The sequence below is a fragment of the Nicrophorus vespilloides genome, unplaced genomic scaffold (genome assembly GCF_001412225.1).
Source record: "Nicrophorus vespilloides isolate i.1.1-1 unplaced genomic scaffold, Nicve_v1.0, whole genome shotgun sequence".
NCBI classification, from domain to species: domain Eukaryota; kingdom Metazoa; phylum Arthropoda; class Insecta; order Coleoptera; family Silphidae; genus Nicrophorus; species Nicrophorus vespilloides.
The window spans coordinates 1-20233 of NW_017097052.1; the positions used below are offsets into that span (position 1 = coordinate 1).

At 29.1% G+C, this 20233-nt stretch overlaps 1 protein-coding gene across 1 annotated transcript; it reads left to right on the plus strand.

Moving 5' to 3' along the window:
* Positions 1 to 3874: 3874 nt before the first annotated feature.
* On the plus strand, positions 3875 to 16556 carry LOC108558767 (the record flags this gene model as incomplete). Its single annotated transcript, XM_017915783.1, is given in 13 exon segments — positions 3875 to 3969; positions 4215 to 4358; positions 7160 to 7285; positions 7494 to 7733; positions 7784 to 7912; positions 8012 to 8141; positions 9534 to 9656; positions 11523 to 11612; positions 11728 to 11851; positions 14078 to 14296; positions 15833 to 15924; positions 15979 to 16068; positions 16138 to 16556. Coding segments are annotated over 13 exon segments (1659 nt in total), but the record flags the coding sequence as incomplete, so codon positions are not given.
* Between the last annotated feature and the right edge of the window lie 3677 nt (positions 16557 to 20233).

Consider the following 20233-nt stretch of genomic DNA (forward strand, 5'->3'; position numbering starts at 1 on the left):
CAAATCTGTCAACTGTCAAAATTAGATATAAATACGTATCTGACAAATAAGAACTGTCACTTGTCAAATTTAGATGTGCTGATTTACTATAGCTTAATACAAACTTTTATACAACTAGTTGCAATTGCACTAGAATATTGTCATATGACAATAACTGTGGATAATAATAGATTCTTTATTAAAAATGTGTGTGTACACATAATAATAAAACTTTCCTTAGAGCTGGAGTGCTCTGGCGCGTGTTGAACAGGGCCCGTTGATTTATTAGTATAGCCGTTTAATTAATCCCGGCGCCTTCGCCAAAAACCGCTTATATCGCATACTAACGCATCCTGAAGCTGTGAATAACTCTTTTCCCACTCATTTTGCACTATCTGCAGTTCTTATTTATTTTTTTTACAAGTACAATATTTTTTTTTAATTAAAACAAAATAAAGAATTTTAAACCCTTAAAATAAGGGATTTGGGACTGTTGCATTATTTAAATTTCTTAATTTTGATTTTATTATGAATTGTTGAAATCTTATATAATTTACTTAGTTGTAGTTTTTTTTTCTCTTTTATTTTACAGAAATAAAAACGAACAAAATAAATATATATAATTTCAAAAAACAAGTTTACAGAAAAAACATAATAATATTCAAGCAACTGATACAAAGCGCTATTGACCATAGGTCTTTCTGCCATATATTTAATATTATTTATTTCATAACAAATGTAAAGTATTGACCTAGGTCTTTCCCTATTTATTCAATGTATACACTTAATTACAAAATTCACATGAACTTTATTTACTTACCTTGGAAACTTTATTGTATACATTTTTATGAACTTTATTCCTGTGTTATGCACTGAACATCCAGACAACTTTTAATATAACTTCTTTAATTACATGTTTTTTTGTTTTATGCAAACGTTGCGACTCTTTATTAACAAAATTTGAGTTAATTTCAATTCAATTCATTAACTTGTAATTCAACCATTTAATTTATTTATAATATTTTGATTAATCTTAGACTAAAATGTTATACAATTAAGAAAAAATGTTTATACTTAAAGTAAATGATGTATTTGAAAAGTTTCTTGCAGAGTTGTGTATCGAAAATCAATGATGAACGTGTATTTGCTCAGTTATGTATTTTTGGGGTGTTTCGGCCTCTCAGTGCGGAAAACAGTGGTCGAGTAAAAAGGGTCAGAGGTTACAAAGGGGTCCTTGTAGGAAGCTGTTGGAAGGATCTCGAATATCGCGTCGGATTTCCCCCAATTAAAACAAACGAAAAAGGACTCAGCCTTCTCTCGAGTGCATAAGAATAAAAGAAAAGCGTAAGTGTAAACGGCCTTTCTACAATAAGTTCACATGTCTGTGTATACATTAGTATTGGCTGTTTGCTCTTAGGCTGGGTCGGTCCACTCTTTATTGCTACTATTTATTACGGGGTAATTAAGTAAACTTTCCAAACACTATAATTCATCCATTTCTCTCTCTCTCGCGTTTCACGTCTATAAAAATATCCACGTGTTCACAGTTTTTCAGCCAAGTCTTCATCAAAAGTTAGAAGCACCAAAATTAATCTCATAATGTATTATTAAAAATAACGAAAAATGAGAACGTGAACAAAAAAAAGAATGATGGAAGGTGTGGAATTTCATATTAATTTATCGACTTTTCGGAATGCGGAAATGCAGTACAACACGTTTGCCGAACAAAAAAATATAAATTGAGTTGAAAACAGGAGAGGATGAACTTTTTCAACTCGACGAAAATTATTATCATCTCCGGCGTGCGATTTTTCATCCACATTGCACCTCGTTAAGTTGGAGCATATTTCATAATGCCGACCATAAATATTAGAGACGGACGAAAAAGTTATTAAATTATATTACGAGGTTGTCATTCATATGCACTTTAATGGAAGTCATTTGGGCACGCTTTTCCTTCAATTTCCGGAATACGATACTCTCTTGATTAACTCTACTCCCCACTTTACATTGTTATATAATATTACGTAATCCTACCGACTGGACTGTTTGAAACCGGACTAATCGAGAAACTAAAATAATCCTCATAGACATTTAGAAAATTAAATAATAATAATAGATTTATAATAATAATAATAATTTATTGGCCAAACATTAATACATAAGAAGAAAAAAAAAAGTACAATTTATACATAAATACATTTTAACATATAATAAAACTATTTATCAATAGGCTGGCCAAAGGGCATAGATTTATATAAAATTACAAATTATAAAATTAGAAGAAAAATTAATAAAAGATTTTGAAAACATTTTTTGTGTTAAAAATATTAGGTGAAGTAAAGAGTTCTGATTAAAATATAATAAATTTATGTATATAAATGAAGACAAATATACGATTAACATTGCATGTTTATACTTTGCTAGTAAGTGGTTTATCCTAATAATCTTTTGTAATTAATGAGGACTTTTATGTACATTAATTTATGATAAACCCACTTAGTGTAAAATCAATAATGAATGCAATGTTGAATTTACGTTGCCGACAAAAAAATGTATTAAAAAATTATGTAGTAAAAGTTATATTTAGTAGTAAAGTGATATTGATTGTATACATAAAAGAAAAGAAAGTTTTTTTTACGATATTTTTTATATTATTTTTGTTGAAATTATGTAAAATATTTTAATACTATTTTAAGTTAATTAAGATAATTAAACATTACGTTTTTTTTATTTGGATTAAGTTACTTTTGTTAATCTAGCGTAAGTAAATTAACAAAATTAACTTAGGTTAGGATTACTCAATTTAATACAGTTTTTATGTTAAATAATCTCAATTTCAATTAAATTATTAGGACTATTGAAGTTTTCTTTATTAGGTTTATGAAATTTTATGGAAATTAACTTAGTTTTTAATAGAATTGATAAAAACTAGTTAATTTCAGATTCATTTAATTACGTCAAATTTATTAAAAACAGTTATAATGAAAATGTTTATGTTAAATTGGATTGCTCCAAAATTAAAGCTTTAAATTAAAGTAAAATTATTAGATCAACTTTTATAGAAATTAAGTTAAACTTAGCTTAAACTAAGATTAGTTAATCTATATCTTCTTCAAGTAAATAAACAATTCTGATAAGATTTGTATAAGTTAGGTTACATTAAGTCAAGTTAAATTAGATTAAAGATAGTTCGGATCCTTAAAATATATTTGCTTCACTTTAAGTATAATTCATTTTGATCTATTTTGGATTATTTTATTATTATTATGTCACAAACTAAATAATCTGGGTTAATAAAATTGGAAATGATTAACTAATAATTTAAAATAATAAACTGATATTACAAAAAAAAACGAAATTTAAATCTATTTATTTATGATAGTAAAGAATATTTTATTATAATCTAAGTGACAAGTTAAAATATAAATTAATTATGTATTAAAAGAACGTCAACATCAATATACGTATCCTTAAAGTCAACATTAATGAAAATTCCTGATCAATATCGCTGCATTATTATGCATAAAGCATGCAATAAAGGACATTATTCAAAGCGACTTGAGTGTAAATATGTGAAGGTAAACATCGTCCTGAAAAAAAAAGTGATTTGCGTATGCTTCATACTAAACATCATATGCGGCAAATCCTTCGCGGAGATGATCTTCTCCAGATTAATATTTGCTTTGTAATAAAACTGGAAGCGCTACAAAATGAAATTTCTCTCTTTTCAGTGTACATTTCATATATAAATTTAATTAAAATCTGGTAATTAAACGCGTTTTATTCGCTACAATGTTTGTACTAATTATCTACATTAATTACGCTTTTATTTTGTTTGTTAAAAGTGGATTTATATTGAGATGTTTTGATGTTTAACGTTTTGTTGCAGGTAACGGATGCAACGAATTTGGGAAAGGTGGTGACCAGGATGCAACTGGAGAGGTCGGAAGTGGCGTTCTTCGTGTACACAAACGGAAGTACGCTCAGGTGAGAGATAGATACCAAATTACGAAATTCGAGTTGTCCATCGACCAAGTTCTGTTAGAGGGGATAATTTAATGCTATTGCTTAGATTAAAACCATCCCCTAACCCGTCCTACTTTCAAGTCATTAGCTTCGCACATCGCTTCCGCAATTTACTCATTGCTAATGAGATAATTGAAGCGTCGAAACGTAACGCGTTTTCTATTTGTAATTTGTAATTTTCAATTTTTATTTTTCCTTGCACGCAGATCCAATTTGACGCAGAGATTCCAGATGACAAATTCAGCACTGGAATCCATGAGCAGTTGGCCTCCAATTTATCTTCCTGAAAATGAAGGCAGGATTGTTTCTTTGGACAAGGAGACATTTCTCAATCGACTAGGAGAATTCAGGTATGACATTGATTGATTTTTCATTGAAATTAAAATTAAAGACGCAAATTTATACTCAAATATTTAATAGAATCTGTGTTTTTTTTATTTACAACATTTTTTACCAATTTCTTATTGAACATTTAAAACATAATAAATCAATCAAAAATATTGAATATTTTAGTTGATAATTCGAATAATTTAGAAAAAGACATGTTTCACAACTTTGTCCATTCTTTGGACCAAAGAAGACCAAATTTATGGGATGATAGCGAAAATAATACCTGCAGATCAGAAGACTTAATCCAATTTTAAAATTTGAAAAAAACTTGAAAACATATACAAATCTAAAAGTAATTAATAATTGAAAGAAATGAGTATCAAAATTGTTTTGTTGTATAAAACACACCTAAATTTAAAACGAAATTACGCTAATATACACATTATTTCCTTGTATAATACGCATTTATGTATTTAAAAAAAAAGCAATAAATTCAGTATTAAAGTTAAAGCTGTAAAGAATAAATGCAGTTTAATTTCATTAATTCGATACGTTTCCGTGTTTCATTGATCGGAGTTTGAAATAAGAGACTTCAAAGGGAACGTTTTAAACAGGATTTACTTGAGTGTAACGTAGAACGCTCTGAATTAAATGGTGCTCGCATTTGAGAAAATTTTACATGAAATTATTTTTTGCGAATAAGAAGATTTAAAAGAGAGAGAGTTAAATAATTTGAGTGGAAAACTGTGCTCTAGAAAAGAATTGGTGAATTTACGCACCATTAACTCTTTATATGGTATAAAGATATGAAGAACAAATTCGTAGGGATTCGTAGAAATAAAACGAAATAGGTCAAAACAACGAACTACATAAACATAACCGTTACAGAAACTAAGATTCATATGCGTAATAACAGTCTTTAACTTTCACAGAATCGCTTTATTTATTATATGACAAAAACAACAATAGTTTTAAGTACTTTAAATACATAGTTTAAGTATCTATTTTGATTTAATACCTCGCATAGTGCGGGGTTTCCGGATTGTTTGAAACCGGACTAATCAAGGAATTCAAACTGAAAAATATTTTAGTATAAATAATTATTTTGTATACAATTTTTACAATAATTTAATATACCGAATCCGGACTGATCGAAGCCGCACTATGCGAGGTATTGATTTAGTTGTATTAACATCGGTTAAGTTTTCTCGATTTATGACATCCAATGAGGAATAACCTAATAAAATTTTCTCCACTATTTTATTGCTTTCCTCGAACTTACAAGTATCAAGGACACACGTCTAAAATACTTCGTTACTCGAATGCAAATTCCATTTATTGCCATTATTACACCATAAATAACAGCATGTGCGTGTATCCATATACGCGTCATTCTTTATTTGTAACGTTTGATGTAGTAGTAGTACATGAATGGATGCACATTAAAGGAAACAAGTGTGTACGTCCGTACTACACACGAATGTATTCGTCCTCATTAGGCAAAGCATTATCCAATAACAATATCCTCGTGCAATTTCGTTTTATGCCCGGTCTACTTGCAAATAAAGTGAGCAGATAGAGAGAGAGAGCGGCCGTTGTGCAGATCGACACTAATCAAAAGGATTACGAAACATCGATCTTACAACGTGCGATCGTAATCATCAATTGATTTCATTTGATAATGCCCAAACGACATTGACATTTAGGATAATTGAAAGCTAACGTTGATGATCGCAGTTATTGTTTTACTATGTAATTGAGCCTTTATTTATATATAAACATCACTATGGAATTGTATACTTTATTGGGAAAGTGTTTCCATGGCCTAATTTGATATAATGATTATCTCAAAATTAGACTGAAATTATTACAAATCATTAAAAAGTCAGCATAAAATCTATAAATAAAAGTATCACAAAGTAGATTAAAAATTTTAAATTCTGAATTATTTGATAAATTTTAAAGTATTTATGAGATTTAACAAATTTTCCAATACATAAAACATTAAAAATTAACTTGATTTTCATTTTTACCTAAAAATCTATTATTTTAAGTTCATTTTTACGTTAATTTATTTTTTTTCAAAAATTTTAATCTGATTTTTTTTTAATTGCTGAATTACTCAAAAACTTCACGTCTTTTAATTGAATTACTATTATGTAATATTAATTAGTGACCCAAATATAGTAATTTGTCACATGAGTGCACGTTATATTTAATTACTTGATAAATGCATAAACTAATTAGATCATTATTTAAGCATGTAGCAGGTAAAAAAATCTATAGTCTTTGCAATAAACTTGCTGCCAAATTTATCTGTAATTTCCTGTAATTAAAAATCAAATTTTTTCAATTTTACAATATTTTTATACATTTTATGATTATTTCAAAATAAGTCTATATGAAATAACAAAAATTAACAATTTTTTTTTGTCGTATTTCTGGAATATTTTTTCAAATTTGAGATTTGTTTAAAAATTATACTCAAAATGATTGAAATTCCTAAAAAAATCTAGTAAAAGTTGTTTCTGTAGTTTGTATATGAATTTTCAATTTTCTTCGAAAAAAAAAACTTTCAATTTTGAGCAAATATATTTTTCCAAATATTTAAAAAAAAAAAACACAATTTCTTGAAAATCATTATAAACGTGATTTTTCCTGGTTCATTACAGAATTTGAGCAATTATTTTCAAAAAAATTACAACATCTCGAAAATGCTAGATAAAACTTTTTTATTTGTATTATTTCGTGTAACTTTCAAATTTGATTTCTACATATTTTTGGATTATTTATTAATAAGAATTTCTGTTTGTTACTTCAGGCTAAAAATAAGCTCAGAGGAAAGCTCAATGACGGAAGTATTAAATTGGTATACGTCTGTAAACGCCGCCCTCTTGGATCATCTTACGAATCAGATCAAAGAAACGGATAGCAGCGGCGTTTGGAGGTACTTTAACTCTGATAAACCAGCGATTCTCAAACTACTTGTCGTGCGACACAATTGCTAAGAGAATTTCATTTGACAGCTTTGACAGTTGTCATTTTACGACCCAATCAAAGTGTTTGTCCCACCAAGCAAAAATTTTTGTCCCACGACTCAGATTGAGAAACGTTGTCACGAATTAAACGTATTGACCTTAATATTAAAATTTTAGGTATCTATTGGCTTTTAAAAACTTATTGAGAAGCATCGAAAGCACTGGTATAGCGAGCGTCTACGGCGTCAACTACTTCGGAAGAGGGCTTCTCCGAGGCAACAACTACATCTACTACATCCATCACGACGCTATCGCCAAAGACCTGTTGAACGGCTCTTTGAACTACGTCCCGATGCTCAGAGATGTATACAGGAGACTCACGAAAACGATGACAAATTACGGAACCATCAAGAAAAGGTGAATACTCAATTCAAGTAGTTTCAAACATAATCTAATTAATATTTCAGAGGTGATATAATTGTGCAGAACTCTCAAAGATCTCCGAACATAACGGAAGCAATTGATTACTTCGACTCTATTGCTCAGTACACTGATGAGCTTAGGAAGCTGCAGAAGGAGCTGAGGCATCAAATCAGGTATGAATTTGTTCAGTTTATTTTCAGGATTTGTTTCTGTAATTTCGAGGATAATCGTATGCGATATAGTAGGTAACGGTATGAAACTTGATTTTCCAGGAACTACGTGAGTGCCAATTTGCACGAGGCGGCAAACAAGGAAGCGATTGGAATTGCGATCCTCGTCGTCGTTCTGGCCGTGTCTCCTGTAATAATTTGGTTAGTTAGGAACGCAGTTTCCACTATACAAGTGAGTACATTACAAAAGCAATCGATTTTTATATCTTTACATATACTTCTCATTTTATTGTTATTGCTTTATACAAATATATCTATTTAAGTACAATGTTTTCGTTTAAAATAATAGAGAAAATTTAACTTGTATTTTTATCTATAGATAAAGTGAGAAACTTAAAATAACAAATCTTCATAATTGAAGTAAAAACACAAAAAAAAAACTTTACAATTTTCAATATAAAATTGATTTTTAATTGATAAATTCTTTTAAATGAAAATAAAGAAATTAATTATTTTTCTTATACAAAATTATTTCAAAAAATATACACAAAAGACATATTAAGTCCGGGGTAAATTACCCCGGTAATGAGGACGTTTACCAATGAAATTATTGCAAAGGCTTTCAAAATTGTACATGAGGAGGTAGTAAAAAGTTGCTGCATTTTACAACAACCTTTATAATCCAAAAAAACTAGTTATACCCCAAAGATAGTATCCAAAATATTCTAAGATTATCTTCCTTTCAAAACAAGGGGTAACTAAATATATTTTGGGGTAATATTTAAAAAAAAAATCCCAATTTCTGGTCTAAGTTAATTACATAATTTGAAAATAATATATAAATAAAAATATCTAAGTATTTTTGTAATCATTTTTCAGCAAATAGTTGAAATTAAAATGAATACATACTATAACATCAATTTTCGATTATCTTAGTCTAGTCTTCATATCAAAGCCATACAGTAGCGTCCAAAATACAATCAATGTAGAAGCCATATCCTAAGACATAAAACAATTGGCTCTAAAAGCGAGTATAAATAGCGAACTCGTTTTTCGTGAATTTATAAACTCTATAAAGATTTAGCATATAAAGGCTTACTATAAACCGAAATACTTTATCCCAGCAAACGTGTATTATTTTATAACAGCTTATTTTTTGTCCGATTCGTATAAAATACACTGTAGAAAATATTAATAAAATTTTATACTTTCATAAAAAAAAACTTCTATACATGATACATCGATTTACCTAACTTTCATTACTTTTTATTTTTATTACACATTGATTTTATCTTTGCTATGAAAATATTTTCAATCTAAAATTTAATTATTTAAAAATTTTATTTAATCTTATTTCAAACCATTATTTCAGAAAATTTAATAGTAAATTATAGAATTTTGTATTTATTACCAATATATAATCTCTAAGAATTTATTTGAAAATTTGATTTTGAAGCTAAGATTAATGTGAAATAGTTGTGTATTAAAGGCTTCAAAGAATCCAGAAATACATGCAACTATTTTTGGAACATGGACGCACGAAAAATCAGTACATTTTCCTTTGATTATTTCTGGTATTGATTGGAAAATATTTGTTATGTCTTGTCTTTGTTTTCATTTGCAGCTGTACGCCGCGAATTTGGGGATGAAGGCAAAAGAACTGAAGAGGGAGAAAAAGAAAAGTGATACACTTCTGTTCCAGATGCTTCCGCCCAGCGTTGCCACTCAATTGAAACAGACCAGACAGGTAAGAAAATTCAAATAAACTTGTTATATCATCGAACAGGTGTCTTTTCCATATAGCCTATATATGATTAAAAAAAAATGGATTTCCATGGAATAGGAAAACAAATTTGTTATTTGAAATACATAAAAATATGAATTCACTGTTTTATTATATACATACTGTTTTTCTTTATGTAAGTATGAATTAAAGCAATTTTAATGGGATTTAATTTGGCAACCAAATGAAAACGTTCGTTAAGAATAGAATAATCATAACGTTATTTCATGGAAATCCATTAAAAAAGGAATAGTTGGCGCAGTTGGAAATTGTGAAAGTTAAGCAATATGTGTTGTAATTAGTACTTGGATTGGTGACTGATGAATTTAGTTAATTGGATAAATCACTGGAATTAACAACTTGATCGTTAGACAATTTTGAAGGAAATCTTCTAACTTATAATTAAAAACGTTTTAAAAGGAGATTAAGTAAAAACAATGAAATGAAAAGCTTTTGCCTGGAAGAAATATACAATTGCTAATGGAAATGGGTTAAATATTGATTACACGCCAGACGGATTCAAATTACATATAAATAATATTTGCAGGATCGTAAAAACACGGTTAATCCGTTCTTGCTATGTAAATGATTGTTTAACAGTTCCAATCGGCCGACGTTTCGGATTCCCAATAAATGCGCCAGTTGTGAATATTCGAGTTTACAAAACAGAATTAAATCTACATTCGGAAACGATATTTGTTTATTCAGAGTTAATGAACTGTTTTTTTTGTTCTAGTAATTCCAATAAAAACTCATACAAAGCTGAAATATTATTTTTTAATATACAGATTTACAGCTTCACTATAGTCCGATTTGAAAATTTCAAAGCAAACTAAATTTTAATTAATTCTAAAAAAAAAATAGTAGTCGCGGTTTATTTCAATTACCAGCACTATGCGAGGTATATAGTAAAAGTATACAAAAGTATATTAACATATAATATATAACATTAAAATCTTAAGAAAATAAACTTTGAAAATTAGTTAAAAATTTACCTTTTTATTAAATATTTTTTTAATGCAAATAAACATAAACCAAATTCAGATTCGATCAATAAAACATATTTGAATATACATACAATAAAGCCAAATGAATATTCATATATTATGTAAATTTTGACCCTTGAATTAATAAAATATGTTTCAAATTCAAATTACATTCTCTCATTTCATTCCTTCATATACGAATTGTTTTTCTAATTAAGCTAAATTAAGCTGAGATTCACATTATATAATAAACTACATTTAAATCAACAAACGTTGATTATTAAAAATATTTAATTTAATAATCAAATTTCCATATTTTACTCTAATATAACAACAAAAATAATTAAAATTAAAGTAACCCAATTAATACTTTTCCAAGATAATAGAATTCTAAATATCTTCCCTATTTTACATTTATTTTGTTTTGATTTAATTAACAAAATATAATTTACGTAGATGTTTTACATATTTTTGTTTAATTTAATTTAGTTATCATTGCAAATTATAAATTGGGGATGATTTGGAGAAAGATATTTTTTTTTTCAAAAAAAATCATTCACTGCATAATAAACACCAGTGATTCTCAAAATGTGGGTCGTGTAAAATATTTGAGGGGTCGCAAAAAATTAATGACAGGTCAATCCTGGTTGTTTTCTACACATTTCCATTCTTCAGATGGTCGCAGAAACTTTTTTTTGTCCAAAAGGGGGCTAGCTGAAACTTTGTATGTCTTAAAGGGTGTCGCTAACAAAAAAGTTTGAGAATCACTGATATACACTATTGATCTAATTAGTAAATGCGTCTACTGTATTGGATGACTAAAAAAAAATTGAATTCGTTTCAGGTTCCAGCCGAATATTACGCATCGGTGACCGTTTATTTCAGCGATATTGTAGGATTCACTGAAATTGCAGCAGTCAGTACCCCCTTGGAGGTAAGTGTAATGGCTATGATCGCAGACGTCTGGCTGAAATAAAATACAATACGGACGAAGAAAAGAAAAAAATATACAACCATACTTTTTTTCCTGATCTCTTATTTCTTTATAGGTCGTTACGTTCTTAAATAAAATTTACAAGTTGTTCGACGCTCGAATAGAGTGCTACGACGTCTACAAAGTTGAGACCATCGGCGATTCCTACATGGTCGCATCTGGTCTACCGGTAAAGAACGGTGAGTATATAATAATAATATTTCATAAACTTTCCAAACGCACACTTCATTTTCCGCTATAAAGTTTAATTGATGTTATTCCCCAATAATAAACAGGCATAACTCAATTTAAACATAACTTTCCCCTGTTTGGATTACGACTATATACAATGCTAATTACATATTCGATCCAATCATAATTTATGATGTTTGAAAACTTTTCACTCACCCTTTCACAAGGAAGCACGGGAATACAGCGGAAAGTTTCTAGAACAAAATAGGAAATATTAATATACTTCATTCATAATACATTTTTTTTTCAAAATCTTCCAACGAAAGAAATGTAATCCAAATATTAAAATTGATGAACTTTTGTCTCATTTCATGATTGCGTAAGATGGGCGCCACTCTTGCTCATTTTTTTTATGAAACAAAAGTTACGTAATGTTCGTTACGTAACAGGGAATAGACCATTTTTGCAATATTTTTTCAGTATTTCGTGAATTTCTCAACAACCCCTTAAGATAATTACATGGTCGATGACTCAATTAAAAGCTGAATGTCTCACCTTTCTAACAAGCATATTGGCCTCTTCGTGCTGTCATCAAGTCACCGGCTACGAGCTGTAGAATTTGGAAAAAAAGTGAATAGGATTTTCTTAAAATTGCTGTTTCGATGAGATCCGACGAGTTTTCACGTTTTTTTTTCTTAATTACACGAAAATTACGTAACTTTTGTTTCATTTCATGATTGCGTAAGATGGGCGCCACCGTTATTCAATTTTTTTATGAAACATAAGTTTTGTAATGTTCGTTATGTTTTTTCAGTATTTCGTGAATTTCTCAACAACCCCTTAAGATAATTACATGATCAATGACTCAATTGAAAATCTCACCTATCTAACGAGCATATTTACATCTTCGTGCTATCATCAAATCGCCTGCTACGATTAGAAAAAAAGTGAATAGGATTTTCTTAAAAATCGCTGTTTCAATGAGTTCCGACGAGTTTTCACGTTTTTTCTCCGTCTCCAAAATAAATCAATCTTAATATTTCCTGCCTCATTATATAATACACCCTTAATATATACGAATTTTATGGTTTCCATTTACTCAGATTATTGATGCGATTGGAGATGGTCTATAATCAAAATCAAAAAAATATACATAATACTAAAAGTATTTCGTAACGGGAATGTCTGGAATGATTTTCTACTCGAGCGTAATGCAATTCCCTAGTGGAATCGATACCTTAAATGTTCTGTTCTGTGCCAAAACTTTAACACGGCTTAATTAGATTCCGATGCTACAAAAAGAAACGTACAAAAAAAATAGTGAATCCGAGAAATTGGACGAAACGTAATTGGAATTTGCAGTAGACGGTAATAAAAACATAAAGACTCAGATTCGTTGACCATTATCAGGTTATTTAGTGTACATTTTTATGAACGAAACAAAAAAAAAATAAAAAATCGCATATAAATAAATGTAAGAAGTTCTTGTAGTTGTTAAGCAATAATTATAATTTTAACTGTGTTATTTCCATTAGAAAAGTTACGCAATTTATTACGACACACTGTAGTAATGTATTATTCCTTTCAGGCGACTTTGTTTTTTATTTATGTGCGTTTCTTCGCAGAATTAGTAGCAGACAAAAACATTCCCATAAGAAAATAATCATGATGAGAAAATTACATGAATTTCTTATAAAAAATGATTTTTAATATTTTAAAAACTAATAGAAAAATTATTATAAATTTTTATTTTTTCATGAAAAAATTTCATTTCTATTTTTATGATTTTAATCATATGAAAATTCTTACTTTTATAATCAACTTCTTTCATCTTCATTCTAAATATAGCTACCAATTACCAAGTCCAAGCTATTGCAATTTATTTATCCTCATACTCACTTTATATATAGATGATGTACAGTGACCCTCTAATAATCTGATCTTCCCCACAGACAACCCAACAAACGCACCACATCAATCATATCGTAGTGAGCTTTGAGGTCGATAATCGCAGGCGAATGGCTCACAGCTTGATCACAATTTATTATTCATGAAAACAAAATTTAATAAATATTGCAAAATTTCATCTATAATAAAACTCTCTTTCAAACATTTATCTTCAAGATTTGATGGAATGTGGATGCGCCGGGAATAATAATCTAAATTAGTCTTCTTAATTGATATTTGCTAAAATGGTTAATTTGGTATTAATTTATTTTGTTGTATTATCTTAGGTAGTAAGCATGTATCCGAGATTGCAAGTATGGCTTTAGACCTTTTGGCTGGATCTTCACAATTCAAGATTCCTCACCGGAAGTCCGAAAGGTTAAGGATCAGATCTGGAGCGCACACCGGGCCCGTCGTCGCCGGCATCGTAGGCTCAAAGATGCCTAGGTATTGCCTATTTGGAGATACCGTCAATACTGCTAGCAGGATGGAATCCACTGGAGAAGGTATACATTCAAGTTATTTGTATTTCTGTAATAATTCTTCTCAAAATAGGACGTTAATGCCTGTTAGATGTCCAATAAGTAGTATGATCCTAGTGCATTTGTAAAAGTAGTTGTTCTGATTCCAACTTTTGCCTTATTGGTTATATAACTTGTAAACATTACATTATGCAATTATTATGGATGTAAATATCACACGTAGTATGGAGGCAACTTTATAGTACAAATGTAGCCATAAATCTAGCTGAATCCGTTCTAATCCTACCTTTTGTCTTATTTATTATATAACTTTTAAACTGTACATTATACATTCTTAAAAGATATATATCAGTGAGTATCGCACGTACTGTTGATTCAATTTTATAGTACAAATGTAGCTTGGAATGTAGCTGCACCAGTTAAGGATAACTTTCATATTGAGTATACTATGATAACGTGGAAGAGAGTGCATCTATTCAATCAATCTATTCATTCCCGTTGCTCGTTTCATCTTGAGACTGGAGTTCGCGTTCCCTTCTAATAAAGCAAGCAATTTTCCAGTTAAACCCGACGATAATTTACATGCAGATCATAAACTGTCGGATTCCGGTTACTTAAAGTTTGTGGAAGTTGTCGCGAGAAAAGTGATGGGATGCGACCATCTGCGTATTTCCGAGCGTTTTCTCGCAAACACCTTAATCTTTCAAGAAAAACTTTTCTCTAAGGACGAAAACACCGGAGCGGAAAGGACAGATGCGTAAGGATTCAGTGGTTTCTCTCAAACGAATAAAATAAATGAAGAAAATAAAATAAAAACGAGTTGATATTAATTATTCAATTAATTAAAAAGCTGTGTTTTCACATTTTAGTAATTTAGATCCAAAATTCACACATCCATTTGGCTGTGATTCGCTTTCAAAGTTGAAAAAATGTAAAATTAACGCTCGAAAAAGAAGTTTTCACATTTTACTGATTTTCTCGGTAACTATAATAGATTGAATTGATCCAAAAGATGCAAATGAAAGCTGGATGTTTGGGAAATGTAGCGAATATTCATACCTTGCTGTGAATTCATCGGTTTGGCCGTATCAGTGATTTTCTCGGAATTTGTAATAGATTCAATGGATTCAAAAGATGCATATACTAGCTGAATGTTTGGGCAATGCATTTTGACTTAATTCGAGTTCAAAGTTGAAAAAATGAAAAATTAACGCTCGAAAAAGAAGTATTCACATTTTACTGATTTTCTCGGTAACTATAATAGATTGAATTGATCCAAAAGATGCATATGAAAGCTGGATGTTTGGGAAATGTAGCGAATATTCATACATTGCTGTGAATTCATCAGTTTGGCTGTATCAGTAATTTTCTTGGAATTTGTAATAGATTCAATGGATTCAAATGATGCTTATACTAGCTGAATGTTTGGGCAATGCATTTGGACGTAATTCGAGTTCAAAGTTGAAAAAAATGAAAAATTAAGGCTCGAAAAAGCAGCCATTTTAGTGTTTTTTTTTTCTGAAAACAAACCATAACTATAATATAATTATTTTGTTTTAGCTTCCAAAATACACATAAGTTCTGAATTCAAAAAAGCTTTGGACGCTATAGGCGGTTACAGAACTGAGCACAGAGGATTGGTGGACGTTAAGGTAATTCATAAAACATAATAACTAATTATAATGACTAATTAATTGATTTTGAAGGGAAAAGGGCCGATGGACACCTACTGGTTAACCTGCAAAGAGGGCGGTGAACATCGAACAGTCGAAATGGAAACTCCAACATATTTTCCGGTACGAAAAAATCCCATTAAGAATTTCTTTTAACAAATTTGAAAAAACCAAAACTTTCTTCACTTACAGGACGAAGATTCCGAGCCAATATTCATGCGACGACTCCGAGGCGAATGCTACATCTAAGCTCTCATCCAAAACATTCGCTCTTCAAAAAACTGAAACATTACATAAGAGCAAATATTACTTAATAATTTATTGTTTTTTAACGCCTCCTCGTTGTATATCTCACGTATTTATATTATACTTATTTTATGATTATTTTACATATTTTTGTTTTTGGTTCGAAACAATTTGGATGTGATGTGTACTATGTACATTTACTTTAGGTGTATTTATTTCCCAGCCACCGTTTTTGTGATACATAATTTAATTTTGTCTGTGATTTTACGTTGAATTTTCTTCCGTTCAACTTTCGCGTATTCTCTTATATTTCAAATCGTTGTTACGTAATCTAATTACAATTCATTTCGGAAGGCACAAGTAACGTTTAGTGGAATTAGTTTTTTAAATCTAATTGTTCGTAATTCGAAATTTATATTATTATTTATTTTTTTTCGAAACGTAATTTTTAAGAGTCTTGCGAACTAGTCCTGCGGAAACATTGCATAAGAAATATATGAAACACAGGGTCGTTCGTCCTTCGACTCGTTAAAGATAATTATAATTATTACGCGTAGATTATGAATGTATAGACTAAACATTGATTGTGTAAGATTGAAGTAAAATTATATAATAATTATTAATATTTATATGTAACAACAACAACAACAAAAAACGCATACAATAAGTGATTACTTCGTAAATGTAATTTTGTATACTACCTGTTTATTTCTATTTAATGTAATTTACACGCGTTTATATATAATATAAAAAAAAGAAGTATAAAGTGTATTTAAAATAAAATTTTAGGAAAATAAAAGTGTCTATTCATTTTATTTTAAATCCTAATTAAATTTACTGATTGACGTACTTAGCTTATCATAATACCGGTGGCAATCTCAAGCCCGACAATCAAAATCCCGACAGTGTCTTTTATTATTATAAATCTCTACAATAACATTTTTATGGTAGTCGGGATTTCGATATAGTCGGGATTTTGATTGTCAGGATTATGGTAGTTGGGATTTCGATATAGTCGGGATTTTAACATAGGCGGGATTTCAAGCGTCGGGACTTTAATACAGTCGGGATTTCGAACGTAGGGATTTCAATAGACGGTCTTTCGGTTGTCGGGCTTGCGATATAATACATAATACATATTAGAGAAAATTACATAATAATATGGATATATCATATCTACTAATTGTAAAATCTATATTTATAAATGAGCTCAAGACAATCATTCATAGCAAATTTCTTCAAAAATTCAATAATAAATAAACTAAGATTCAAACATCCATTACAATTCCATTGTATAAACTTATATAATAATAACATTTATTTTAAATCATAATCTATACCAGTTATTCTCTAATTGTTTTTTTACTCAATCAGTGTCTCCATGTAAGAATGTATATTCATCGTTAATAGATATAAGGTAAATAGTCAACTTGTAAACAATCATTGGTACAATTGATATTATTGTAGATGGAGCTGATAGCAATTTGCCTCTAATGTATAGTTTATGACCTTAGCATTATTTGCTAGCAGTTTTCATTTGGAAATAGTGGAAACCTTAACTGTGGAATGTGACCAAAAATATTACTTCATTAAGGAGATGGATATCAACTATGAACCCTGTAGTACTCATGATTCTATTGTAGCTTAGTACATGATCCTTAGAGACTGGATAACATTTCTGAATGCCAGATGCAATGAAAATACTAGGAAAAAGAAAAATGTTAATTTTCATCAAATCCCCAGAAAGAGACTAAAAGTATTTTATATAACTATCAATCTATATTTTCACTTATTTAAATCTCTGTATATTGTAGATCAACATTCATGTTCAACATTCTTCTACAAGCAAGTGCTTGCGAAAATACAGGACATTTTCTAAAACGTTGTTTTCCAAACTATCTAATACCAAAGTTTGATAATTAATTGTGACCGAACTATGGTAGCTACAAGTCTGTATTTACACTCATTTTAATCTCTATATATCTAAGATCTACATTATTATTCTTCAGAGAGTTGGTGTATACGAAAATACAGTCCATTTTTGAAGAGGTTATTTTCCCAACTAATTTGAGCTACAGCTCGTAGCAGACTATTCCACTACATTCTCAAAGTGTGGGGGGTCGCAAAAAAAATAATGACAGACCAATGATTGTTTTTCAACAAATAAATTACATAAGTACTTAACAATAAATTCATTTATGTAATCGATTAAATAAAATTATTGGAACGAAGGCAATAAGAAAACAAGTATTTATCAACTTCAAGGAAAATTCATGACCACATTTTACGTAAGTGTACAGTATAAAATATTGTATCAGTGTGGCCACAGTGAATGGTTCAATATCGGAGGATTCATTATGTGATTGAAAAACAATACCATTATTTATAGAACGAATAAAGGAGACTTACTCACTGTTATTGTGGAGTAAAACTGACGCAGTATTCAATGCATTCAGTAAAAAACATCACAATTTTATGAACAAAGAAATGAATGTTATTATACATTCAGGTTAAAATAACCATGATTAATGTATAATACTAAATTTCATTATAATACATAATATGTTTTATCTCATAAAATCGAGAAGTGTAGATGAAAAAACGATCATTTCTGCATACAAAATAATTTTCTGTACAAGTTTTTTAGAATTGATTTTTCTCAATTAATTGAAATTTTCTAATCGGGCTGTAGTGAATCCGTACTGATCGAAGCCGGATTATGCGAAGTCATTGATTCAATGTTTGTAATTCATTAATGTTGTAAATTACTAAAACTAACAAATCATTGTAAATATAATATTTATAAAATAATGTTTAGAAGTCTCAAGTAGTGATATCAGTTGCATACTTTACATTTTGTAAATAGAGTAATAATAGTAAGGTGAAACACAATGTAATAAATACGCGGTAATGCTCTTGTAACGTAATCATAAACTGCACCCTTATAACTAGATTATATTTCACTCTGCGTGGGCAGAAGAATAACGTACGCAACGACCACATTTCATAATGGCCCTACTAGATTACACCTGATAAAAGAAACGATCCTTTTTTCTCTAATGCACGTTTCCCTTCATTCATGCCCTTCTCTTATCAGATTTCATAAACAAAACTAAATGGAATTGTAACCATCAACGTTACGTTACATCAAATATAGTGGATTCTCAGTTCTCGAACACCTCGGTTCTCGAATTTTCTAAATTTGATTATTTTATTATCGAATTATTTTATTACTTTCATTTTTAAATATATCTAATATTAATAATAATAGTAGAAAATGTTCATAAGAAAATTTAAAATTTATTAATATTAACATGAGATATTGCTGATTTTACGTATATAATTAAAAAAAAACTTATATAATTTCTTTTTCTCTAATGCACGATATGGTCTTGCTATTATCAAATTTTATAAACAAAACTAAATGGAATTTTAATCATAAACTTCTCGAACACCTCGGTTTTCGAATTTTTCAATAACGTCCGAATTTCAATTACTTTCTTATTGTATATGTATTTGTTTTATCATTTTCATTTGGATTAAAATGTATGTAATATTAATAACTATAATAATTGTCGAAAATTTATAAAAAAAAATCATGAATAAATTCAAATTTATAAATATATTAAGATATTTCATTACTGATTTTGGGTATTATCTAATTAAAAAATATCTACTTTTTCTTTCTACAGAAATTTTCGTCAATATTTTAATTATTTATTTAAAAAAAACTAATATAATTATTTTTTTCTAATTATATTGTTTAAGATTTTATGTATTTTTCTATACAAATTTTATTGGCCCATTTCTATACAAACATATCTAACTTTTATAAAATTTGAAATAAACGATCATCTAAGCCAGTATTTCCCAACCTTCATGTGACATGCGTTTCTAAAATGCTTATGCCCTTATGTAACATATACATAATACGCCATAAGCCATACTCTAGATGTGTCCATTTTCGAATTGTCCCACTTAACAATAAAATTGCCCCAATGTGGGTCATGAGCTTCACATTAGGAAACACTGATCTAAACAA